At 38.5% G+C, this 12,551-nt stretch overlaps 1 protein-coding gene across 1 annotated transcript in view; it reads right to left on the bottom strand.

Moving 5' to 3' along the window:
- Positions 1-2,935: 2,935 nt before the first annotated feature.
- The window catches only part of FAM8A1 (family with sequence similarity 8, member A1), an 11,271-nt gene continuing 1,655 nt past the window's right edge, over positions 2,936-12,551 (bottom strand). Inside the window, exons 3-6 of the mRNA XM_011962915.1 lie at positions 11,463-11,583; positions 9,170-9,293; positions 8,172-8,311; positions 2,936-6,422 (exon numbers count right to left, since the gene is read on the bottom strand). Coding sequence (XP_011818305.1) covers positions 6,278-6,422; positions 8,172-8,311; positions 9,170-9,293; positions 11,463-11,583 — 530 coding nt within the window. The 3' untranslated portion in view covers positions 2,936-6,277. The remainder of the gene's footprint in view (positions 6,423-8,171; positions 8,312-9,169; positions 9,294-11,462; positions 11,584-12,551) is intronic.

The following is a 12,551-nucleotide window of genomic DNA, read 5'->3' as shown; positions in this document are numbered from 1 at the left end:
CTCGCCCAAATCCCCCGCCCCCATACCAAAGTCCACAAATTCATGCATACTCAAGTCCAGCAGTGGACCCTGCAGAACCTGAGCCAACCCTCTGAATGTGCAGGTTTTATATCCCATGAATACTGTGCTTTTGATCCGTGTTTGGTTGGGTTAAAAAAAAAAAAAAGGAAAAAAAAAAGCCCGCGATAAGTGGGTTCACAGTTCAAACCTGTGTTGTTCAAGGGTCAGCTGCACTTTCTTTTGTATTATTTTACTGCATTCTTTTTTTTTTTTAAACTGGACTCCTGTGGTCCATAAAAGAGCTTCTTGGAACAATGTTTGGTAATTTTATTTTTCAGTTTGAATGTACAGTTATTTAAATTGTGCTCAGTTTTAATTTGCTGAACTTCTGGTTAGTTGGAGTTTCTTTTTTTCCAAGATGGAGTCTTGCTCTGTCACCCAGGCTGGAGTGCAGTGGTGCAGTCTCGGTTCACTGCAACCTCTGCCGCCTCAGTTCAAGCAATTCTCCTGCCTCAGCCTCCTGAGTAGCTGCAATTACAGGTGCCTGCCACCACGGCCGGCTAATTTTTGTGTCTGTATTTTCAGTAGAGACAGGGTTTTACCAGGTTGGCCAGTCTGGTCTTGAACTCTTGACCTCATGATCCACCCGCTTCGGGCTCCCAAAGTGCTGGGATTACAATCGTGAGCCATTGCGCTTGGCCTGGTTGCAGTTTAAATTTAGAATTCAAGGTATTTTTCTTACTTGAGATGTGTTAGTACATCAAATGTTGGTTGGGGGTAGAAATTTCGCTTTCTTAGCAGTATACATTTGACACCTGTTCAGGAGGCCAAATGTGACGATGAATACTGGAAGAGGTAACTGGGAATTTGTGTCTTACTGCAGAGAAGTTAATTCTTAAACTTTGTAGGTTAGTTCTTAGCCATTCTCTAAGCCCCTATGGCTGAAACGTTCTGCTTTTCTCTAAAAATTGCTAGAAATAATGTTTACTTTTATTTAGTACTCTTTAAATAAAAAGTCACCGAAACCACTTAGTCTGGTTTATGTTAAAAATGGAATCTTTAGCCCCCAATCTGAGAAGTCTGTAGGACTGCATTCAGAACTTTGGGCTTTTTTCAGTCTGACTACTTTAATCCTTGGGAACCTCCACCTCTTGGGTTCAGGTGATTCTCCTGCCTCAGTCTCCCGAGGAGCTGGGACTACAGGTGTGCTCCACAACACCTGGCTAATTTTTGTATTTTTAATAGAGACAGGGTTTCGCCATATTGGCCAGGCTGGTCTCAACCTCCTGACCTCGCTCGCGATCTGCCCACCTTGGCCTCCCAAAGTGCTGGGATTAACAGGCGTGAGCCACATGCCCGACCTTGCTTTGGGTTGTATGCTGCATACACAAGTGAAAATTGAGGATATTTGTGGATAGCGGGGAAAACAAATGTTGGAAAGAAAGTAATGAAAGCCCATACTTCTCATGCTGGGCCAATGAGTAATGAAAATGGATTGACAGGGTCTCCCTCTGTCACCCAGGCTGGAATGCAGTGGTGCGATCATAGCTCACTGCATCCCTCAACTCCTCAGCTTAAGCAATCTTCCTGCCTCAGTCTCCAGAGTAGCTGGGGACTACAGGTGTGTGCCACCATGCTAAGTTTTTTATTTTTTGTAGAGACAGGGACTTGATATCCGATCCTCTTGCCTTCCAACGTGCTGGAATTACAGGTGCGAGCTACCGAGCCCAGCCAGGAATTTTTTTTAATGAAAAATCATCTCTGAAGGGAGGAAAGTCATGTTGAGAAACTTTAATTGAATAATTAGGTAGGTGTTTTTACAATCTGGTTGACTGACCAGAGGACTGGTGGCTCACTCAATGTACCGTTAGTAGTATTTGGCAGGGTATGTCAAATACATGTTCTAGGACCCCATCACCAGAAACTGACTGGGTCCAGATGGGGTCCAAAAGTCTGCATCATCAAATAAGCCCCTGGCTGACTGATGCACTGAGGTTTGGGGGTGTCACTTTATAAGTAAAGTGTTTTGAGTAATTACAATTCCGGGCATTGAGAAAAAGGTACAGTTCAGACCACTGAAAAATGTCTTTAAGCTGCCTACTAATACTTCTTACAAATTCTCCTCTGAAATTACTTGTTTCATCTAATTATTTGAAATTATTGAACTAATTTTAACAACATATAACCAGGCCATATGCTGGTTAAGCCTGTGAATAACTTTTTAATTGGAAAGTATTATTTTACTTTGGAAAAGTAAAATACAATGGAAATTTTATAAAGGTTATTTTGGCCGGTCCATTCAATGGAAACTGACAAATTTGGTCTAGTAAAATTGAGAAAGTGGGGGTAGTAGGCCTAGCTACATGCATCAGCTGTATGACGTCAGTCAGAGACTTCATATCCTTTTGTAATATGGGGCACCTTTTGTAAACTTGTCTCAAAAATCCACTGTAGTTCCAAAACATTAAGTTTGTGGCTAGGCTCATAACAGCAACACAATGTCTACGGGACTTGGACCATCTTTTAGCTACACTCTAGTTTATCCTTTATTATCTTTGCCCTTGTTGAGTGAGGAACCTGTTGTTTTGCATCCTGCCCTTTCTCTCTGGACCTGTTCATAAAAGAACAGGAAAGGCTTTTAAGGTCAGAACTGGGTTTAAATTGCCCAGATGAGACTTGTGTGGTGGTTATGATGGTTAACAGCTCTTGAAGGACTGGATTAGTTTAATAGTAAGCTTAATTCATGTACAGGTAACTTGTGAGTGTGCCTGCTAAATCGTCCCTAAAGATGGATGATTCTTTTTTTCACAGATCTGTATTTCTGAAAGCATTCTAGTTGACTGCTAAACCCACTGGAAAAGCTGTATTTAGAAGCAAGGACTCCCTAAGCAGGAGATTCCAGAGCGAACCATCTCAAACAGACAAAATACAGATACATTGATGACTAAGTATTTATTGAGACAATACAAATTGGTGGCGTACAAATTATTAAAAATAGAACGCTGAATTTTATTTATAGGTGGGCCAAGATACTGTTGACAGGTCAAGCCTTACTATAATGAACTGCAAAGAAATATGTACACTGTTTGAAATGAGGAACTTTATCCAGGCAAGCATGGGATATCAAGAGTAGCCTGTGGTACTGGAGACAAGGAATATCAAGTAATTGACATGTTACTTGTCAGATTTTAGGAATACTGTTATTTAGACATATTCAAAGAAACAACTGCCTGTTTTAATAGGGATGAGTACATAATGAAAACATTTAATATCCATACCTCCCTCAAAAAGCCCTTTATTCCCAAGTAGCAACTAGTGTAAATCAGTTTTCAATTCCTTTCTACCCTTCCTTTGCTAGAATGCATAACTAAAACACTCAAGTCACTGAAGGGAACAAATCCTTTTACTGTCACTTGAAACTAAAAACACTGACTCATTTTGTAATTTGGGTGAAGTAGCTCCCAAATATAATGCATTTTTTTCTATCCTATATGCTTGGGTAAAATCGGAAGGTGAGTGCTTAGGCAAAAATAACTCCTGAACCAGTGGGAGCAAAGTTCAGTTGGGCAATACTCTTTATGATACTGACAAGTGAAGGCTTATTAGTTCAAAAAGTGCTGGCTTTATTTCTGTAGTCACAGAGTAGTCTAAAGGTAAGGCTTACTCAGCTCTTGGCTCCCACATGAATGTTATTCAGTATGCCAGATTTTTCTCAAGGTGCATTAGCCACTCAGGATAATTTTACTGGTGGGAACAGATTTTCTAGACATCCAAATTAACTGCCAATTCTGGTTTATCTTAGGGACATGCTCATTGAAACGGTATTCTCAGCTTGAATACTAAATTTTGTTCCCTTATTACCTTGTTAAAGTGATGAATATGTTTGTACAATGAAGACAACTTTCTTTTGCCTTTTTAGGCTACAGCTTCAGCATGGGAATTATACTTTGACACAGAAAATGAGGTCTGTAAGTGAAATATAATACAGTGTTCTGGAAAGCAGGAGACTACCTTACAACCCCAAGAGAAAAATATGTGGCACTAAGGCCTGGTTCCTTCTTCCCTCATTGTTTTGTCACTTTTTCCCAAACTCTGGGAATCAAAATCTCTGCACAAATGCTGAATTCATACATTGAAACAGACTCTTGGGTTCTATTATAAAGGCAAATAATATTTCTATGTATTTTGTAGGGTTATATAGTATAATAACTTGAATCCATGGTTGGATCTGACTGAACCTACAGAGATCTGAATGACTCATATATAGAAAATGTGCAATATTCTAAGTATAAAAAGTTAAACTGGACTAGTTTGTTTTTGTTTTATAGTATAAATGAAAATGACCTAGATGGTAAACTATTCAATTATCTGAGCAGAAATTATGAATGAAAGATGTACTCCAGACCTATATGATTGAGGGACAGTTCAACTTGAATTCCCCAGTGGCAAAAGTGTTATATAAACTAATGCTAGTGTATACCCTACTAAAGTGTCAAGTTATGTAACATCTCCTAATTTTAAAAATGAAAGATTTTTCTTCTTTTTTTCACTGTGAAGGGCAGTAACACTAACTCTTCCCCATGGGTGCAAGTGAATGATTTATTTAGTACATTGACATACTTAACTATTAGTGTTTCTGGGAAGCTGGATTTGATATAAACTTATTCTGAAAAACATGGTTTATGAAATTTTATAATAAAATTATTAACAGACTGTTTCTATAATCAAATGTGAATATCTGTTGTCACAGTTTTAAATGTAAAAGAAAAACCTTTGAAAATTAATATAGTGATAATAGACATGTACTGTGTTTGCTATTAAATTTAAGACCAAGAATACTGCCCTAGATTGATCCTTAAGTAATCAGTTTTTGAACTGTGCAATGCAGTTTAGTGTGTCTTTGGAAATGTCAGAGCTGGAGAAAATACCTAAAAATGAAAACTCAAACCATAAATAGTACAGGTATATCTCAGCACAGCTAAATGGGACATCTAGGAAAAGCACACACACAGAATAAAACCCCACAATTCTGCTTCAACAGAAGAATAAAGCAAAATGGCAATATACACAGTATCACTTTGCTTAACATTTCCCCCCCAAACTTTAGCAGACCCAAAATGAGCTTAAAGAACCTAGAATAATGTCTGGGAATGATAGTCTCCCTTGCTTTAGAGAGAATAGTCCATAACGGGAAAACTGCTAATATTTTGCAAGCTATTAATAGTATTTAGAGTTAATCATGAAATACTAAGATTTTTTTAACTCCTTGATGTTTCAACAGTCATGGAACTATATAAAATATAAGGAAAGTAGTATGAATATGCTGTATATAAACAATTTACACTCATTGAGAACACTGAGAAGCACTAATACTTTCTTCATGCTGCACACATACTGGGAATACTTCTACAGTAAATATGCAACTGTTTGATGGAGGTAATTTCTCCCCACATATTTATAGTCTGATTCAGGGCACTGAAAACACTTGCACATAAAATTGTAAGTTAAAATTATAAGTTCAATTTACACTGAAAACTTACTCCCCCACCATTAAAAGTAATCACTAACTTACCTTTAAAAAAAACCAATTAACATAAGCAATGTGACTTAATACTTTTTCATCATCATGAGAAACTTGCCCCTAAATACATGTTCAATCATTAAGAATAGTTGTAAAGTTTCATCATTACCAGAGGGAACTGCAGTATGGATTGGAAAACTTCAGGTAAGGGAACTGCTAGGCCTGCCTCACTTGTCCCTTTCTCTCGCAGCCAACTCACCGGATCTCCTGGGATGGGAGACAGTGGATTATCCAATTTGTGTTCTCATTCCCTCCCCTAAACACCAAAGACAATTTCCCCAGAAAGTGTAAACTAAAAGATGAGTTACACAGGTGTTTACAAAACACAACTGGACATTTTCCATTATTTTGGGATAAACCAAAATTTTAAAGTTTCATTTGGAGATTTCAAAGCTGAAAGTGCTTTCAGCAAATTCTTAGATCTTAAGAAAGTATATACTGTCCATTGTTTATAAAATCATTTGCCTTTTTGATCTAAACATTTTAATACTTGAATTTAATAGGTTTTTTCTTCTGGAAAAGTTCTTTGGCATTCAAGTAAAATCAATACTTTCAGAGTAGTCACCTGCATCACACTGGAGTGACTGCTTTAATTTCTAAATCATCAATTAGTGTATAACCCAGGGATACTGATGGCCTTGATACATAATTTAGTCTTGTCATTATAGTGTGTGGAAATCAGGGCTTTGGGGGGCATCATCTGACTCCATTTCTTTTTACCACAATGGTTCCTGCTACAATGTCATAAGCTGTTCGATTATGCTGAAAAAACAGCAGTGTGATGAAAGCAGGGAAAAAAGAAGCAATCGAAAAATTCTTGATCAAAGCTCGTATAGTGGACCTAAAATGTTAAAACAAAAATATCAGGTAAGTTACACATCAAACCACATATAGATTAATGGTATCCCATCAAGTTCAAAACAGACATTTAAAACACAATCTACTTCTCTACAAAAGTCTACAGGGAAAACGACATTCAAAGTATAGTTGAGAGAATTTTTATCTTTGATATATTTTCAAGTAGCAATGTATCATGATCAAACTCTAAAGACTTCAACAACATAAAAGACCTTAGAACTTGAACATAAAAAGCAATAATAAACATGTCTCAGAATATTGAACTAAGGGTTTACAGAGCTTTCTAGTATTTTCTCAGAAGCAATGAACATGAATTCTGAGTATTTTCTGAGTAGGCTTACTGTAGTCCCATTTGTCTACCTTATAGAAAGAACTTGCATTTTAAAGTACTGTGTGTTCTTTAATCAGCATTTTCCTTTGTGGGATCCAGTGATTAAGCAAAGCTTTTAAAAGCTTTCAGCAATCACTCAGAATGGACCATTATCCTACTTATGTTAGATTTCTGCCTTTTAGTGCAGTGAAGGGCTGCAGAAAAGTACAGTGGCTATGAATCCAGACTAAATTCAGATCCATCTTCTACCAATTACTAGTTGTATTCCACATATCCACATCTGCAAAAAGGGAACAATAGTATCTATCTTGAGGTTGTTAGCATTAAATTAGTTAATACACATGCAGTGTTACTAACAGTGCAGGTAGGTAAAAAGTACTCAATAAACACTAGCCATTACCGACTCGTATTAAAAGAAGTAGGTTTATGACTACCAAATTCTAAGAAAAATTTGAAGATGGCAAAACCAAAGTTTCTATAGTCACTTGTTTATATTTCTTGATGTAACAATCCAGCTCTGAATCATTCTGGCAAAAATTGCAGCCAATATCTTGTTTGGCTCAACTGACTACCAGCCACTCACCTCCATAATTTCCATTATCACTGGTTGTACCTTACCCCAGCGCTAGATGCCAACAGTTAACCTTGAGTACTGCAGTATTACAAGCTCTCACCTAACAGCAGGAGAAAGATGCACTAATGCATAGCTGTCAAAACTCTTAGTGCCTATTCAAGATGGAATAATGACAGATATGGCCAAATGGAGACTCAAGGCAGATGAGTACCGGACCTAATGTCCACAGATCCAGAGAATAATAAAGCTGGTCATGGAGCACTAATACAGCATCAACACCCAAATCATCCTCTTATTGTGACTTATAACTCACAAAATGATCATCTCGAGGCCGGGCACAGTGGCTCATGCCTGTAATCCCAGCACTTTGGGAGGCCGAGGCAGGCGGATCACGAGGTCAGGAGATAGAGCTCATCTGGGCTAACACAGTGAAACCCTGTCTCTACTAAAAATACAAAAAATTAGCCAGGCGTGGTAGCAGGTGCCTGTAGTCCCAGCTACTCAGGAGGCTGAGGCAGGAGAATCGCTTGAACCCAGGAGGCGGAGCTTGCAGTGAGCCGAGACTGCGCCACTGCACTCCACCCTGGGCAACAGAGCAAGACTCTGTCTCAAAAAAAAAAAAAAAAAGATCATCTTGAAAATGTATACTGTAAAAGGGTGTAAAAAGAGGTCTACAATCATGTAACACAGCTGAAATAAATATTCAAACTTTGTTTTAAACTTAATAAATACAAGCTTATCTATATGCTATGAAGAAAAAAACCCAATATTCTAAAACACATTATTTTCATAAGTATGTAGTAGATTAAGCTAAGAAAAGGACTTACGTTGTAATGCTCACATTTGACGAAGGAATCACTAAAACCCGACTTGGTGCAATAAGCACTGATGTATCACATGTCACAACTCGAAGCCCCAGTAGGAACTTCCCTGGGGTAGCTCCACCTGCTCCCCAAATGCAAATTATCTAAGGAAAGAAGGATGATTTTAAAATAACTTACTGGCTCAACCATACCAATTTTAAAGATAAACTTTTCCTACCGTATTATTTCATGTTCTAATTTTTCAAGTTGAAAGAATTACACAGACTACTCAGAAGTTAACTATTTAACTTAATGCATTTCTGTAGGTCTCTAACATGTCCAATACCACGAGATGTCTGTCTCCTGTAATATTTCTCTATGACTACTACACTTTGTAGCAAGTTGTTTCTGCGGAAAACTACATTGGAAGTTCCACAACCAATTTACAAGTACATTTTTGGACCACAATCTATGAGTGAAATTTTATTTGAATTTCTAAGACTGAGAAATATTACAAAGAAATTGTAAAATGTCTCTTTTCCAAAAGTTTTTACGTAATGATTAGTTAAAATTTGGAAACAAACAGTAAAGTAGACATACGGAAAAGACATGAATGATTATAAATTTCTATTACTTTTTTGTCTTGGGCTGATAATCTAAACTTAGACTGTTGGCTGGGTGTGGTGGCTCATGCCTGTAATCCTAGCACTTTGGGAGGCCAAGGTGGGCGGATCACTGAGGCTGGGAGTTTGAGACCAGCCTGGCCTACATGGCAAAACCCTGTCTCTACTAAAAATACAAAAATTAGCCGGGTGTGGTGGTATGCACCTGTAGTCCCACCTACTCAGGAGGCTGAGACAGGAGAATCACTTGAACTCAGGAGGCAGAGGTTGCAGTGAGCCAAGATCATACCACTGCACTCCAGCCTGGGCAACAGAGCGAGACCTGTCTCAAAAAAATTAAATGTAAAAACATAAAATTAGATTGTTAAATATTAATTCTTGCTGAAGTTAGTAGCTTACCTCATAGAAACAAACTAATAATCTGTATATAAGAGCCACAACCATCATTTTCTGCAAGTCTTCCATTGATGTGTCTTCATCTATTTCTTCTATTATATAATGCATGGCAAACTTAGAGATATCCCTATACAAAATAATAGTTTGGGGTTATAAAGAATTAGTTACCAGAACAGTAGCACTGATTTTTTTTCATTAGTGTAAGTCATACATTGTAATTGAAATTCCAAACTGATCTTTACATTCCCAACCATCTAGTATCATAAAGCATTCATTAGTTTATTCAATAAATAAGTAGCATTATCATGAGCAGACACTGTAGTAGCCCCTGGGAAATAAGGGTGAATGAATTCACATGGTCCCTGCTTTCATGGAGGGTCTAACCTAGCAAAGAAAACAGAACAATAAATAAGCAGCAATAATAAAGTGGGATGAGTACTGTGATGGGGAACCTAGGATACTATGGAAACACACACCAGGTACACTTAACCTTGTGAAGGTTTCCCAGAAAAGACAGATGAGGACCTGAAGAATGAAGAGAAGTTAGACTAAGAGGGAATAATGTTCCAGAAAGGGAACAGCAGGAGAGAAAGTCTGGGAGAAAGACAGTATGTGATAGAAGCTGTAAGCAGTTTGGTGTGGCTCATATACTAAATGTGAGAGGTGACAGTGATTAAGAAATAAAGGCAGGGTGTGGTGGTATGCACCTGTAGTCCCACCTACTCAGGAGGCTGAGACAACCACATGATGAAATTCAGACTTTATCCTGCTGGTAAACAGAAACCACTGAAGGGGCCGAACATGGTGGCTCACGCATGTAATCCCAGCACTTGCGGAGGCTGAGGTGGGAGGATTGTCTGAGTCCAGGATTTTGAAAGCAACCTGGGCAACACAGACCCCATCTCTAAAAAAACAAAAAGAATAAAAATTTTAAAAAGAGAAACTACTGAAGGGTTTTAAGGTAGGAAAGGAGCAGAACCAGGATTTATGATCACTTTGCTTTTATATCAGAGACTGGATTGAGAGAAAACAGGAGACTGAGTTACCACTAGAAGGCTTCTGCTATAATCCAAGCAAAAGATGACAGTAATTGGAGGAGGGAGAAGCAATGATGATAAAAAATGGGCCAGGTGCAATGGCTCATGCTTGTAATTTCAGCACTTTGGGAAGCTGAGGCAGGAGGATCATTTGAGCACAGGAGTTTGAGACCAGCCTGGGCAACATAGGGAGACCCCATCTCTAAGAAAAAAAAAAAATTGTTTTAATTAGCTAGGCATAGTGGAGCATACCTGTGGTCCCATCTCCTTGAGAGGCTGAGGTGGGAGTATAGCTTGGGCACAGGAGATCAAGGCTGCAGTGAGCCGTGATTGTACTACTGCACTCTAGCCTGGGTGACAGAGCAAGACCCTGTCTCAAAAAAAGAAAAATGATCTGGCAGTGAAGAGGTCTGGGGTTGAAAGCTATTCAGGAAACCGAACATAAAGGAGTTGGTATTTCACTGGATGCGTAGTGGGGTGAGAGAGGGAGGGACAGGGAGAAATCACAGTAACAGGTTTCTGGCAAGGACCCTGAAATGTGACTGCACAGGTTTGTATCTTGACTCTGTCATTTACTACCTTTGTAACATTTTAAGTTCTGTGCTCAACTTTTCATAAACCCAAATTTCCAACTCTATAAAATGGTGGTATTAATCTCTACACCTCAACTTGGTATTAAGATTAAATAAGAATCCATATAAAGAAGTGAGCAAGCTCAATATATGGCATATAGAAAGTACTCAGGAAGTGATAACTGCTATTATGATTATCGTTAATCTGGAAGGATTACTCAAATGTCTCAATTTGAAGTTCACTTGGGACTTGCCCCACAGTATAAGCACTCCCATTTGGAAATGCCATCTAGCTGATTATTAATTCACCTACCAAAAGTTCTTTATACCTTTGTCTTTAGAGACTCCACAAGATAGCAAGAGGGAACAGGAGAGTGAGAGGTAAATTAGTTCCTGGCCTAAAACAATAGGTGAATAAAATCAAAGCAGGTTTGGAGGCTCTTTTTACCTATTTTTGATAGGTGAGATTCCCACACATCTTATAGAATTCAGTAAGTTTTTTTTTTTCTTTGTAAATATTTCTTAAAATCAATAAGAAAACAATAAATTTGACAAAGCTCTGATAAAGAAATCATGACACTGACAAGCCCATTATCAATATAGTCACATGCAGACAAACAGAACGTAACAAAACAAGATCTTTAAACAGTAGAAATTAAAACCTTTCTGCAAATGTCCTCAACTTACTTTATCCCACTGAGGTGCATAATGCTTAAGACAATGGTTGCTTTTATAAAGAAGAGAATAAAGAAATCCACCATCTCTGCCATAAATCTGTGAGCCAAGGATGGAATAACATATTCTCTGCCTGTAAATTTAAAAAAAAAAAAAAAAAAGTTAGGAAAAAACGAATCATTTCACACAAGCCTTGGAACACAAGCCATGTAATGAATTGGTAAAGAAAGTCAAGGTACAACTTAAAAAACAATATTTATAACCTTGCAGCAACTATTGATATTGATTCCACCAAGAACCCATGTTACTAAAACAGAGTAACAGTACTCCACTATTTACTGAACTTAAAAGTTTGCTTTCATCACCTTAACGTTTAAAAATTGATTTCACACGGCCAGGCGCAGTGACTCACGTCTGTAAACTCAGCACTTCGGAAGGCCAAGGCGGGCGGATTGCTTGAGACCAGGAGTTCCAGACCAGTCTGGCCCTTGCCAACATGGCGAAACCCCGTCTCAACAAAAAATACAAAAATTAGCCAGGCGTGGTGGCGCATGCCTACAGTCCCAGCTACTAGGGAAGCTGAGGTGGCAGGATGGTTTGAACCTGGGAGACACAGGTTGCAGTGAGCCAAGATCGCGCCACTGCACTATCCAGGTTGGGTAATAGAAGCAGACCTTGTCCCCCCCGCCCACTTTCCCCCCAAAAAACTGATTTCACAGATAAATTCGATTAGGGTATCCAATATATTTCACTAGAACTCTAATGAGGAGAATCCAGGTGATCACATCTAAGTGACAAAAAAATTAAACATTTTTTAGTGCAAATCAAGGTTAAATATCGGCAATTAGTACAAAGTAAATCCCTGTAACGCCCCCCTCATTTTTTTTTAGTTTGTTTTGCTTTCTTTAAAATAAACCCAATGAGTATCTGTCTGTCATCCTAAATTCTGACTGGGATCAGAGGCATCTATTAGTTCTTGTCCCATCTATCTGTGGCTAAATAAACGAAAAGTCTTGGGCCGGGCGCGGTGGCTCAAGCCTGTAATCCCAGCACTTTGGGAGGCCGAGACGGGCGGATCACGAGGTCAGGAGATCGAGACCA

Source organism: Colobus angolensis, unplaced genomic scaffold, assembly GCF_000951035.1.
Source record: "Colobus angolensis palliatus isolate OR3802 unplaced genomic scaffold, Cang.pa_1.0 Scaffold6, whole genome shotgun sequence".
Classification (NCBI taxonomy): Eukaryota; Metazoa; Chordata; class Mammalia; order Primates; family Cercopithecidae; genus Colobus; species Colobus angolensis.
This window is presented reverse-complemented; position numbering and strand designations above follow the sequence as displayed.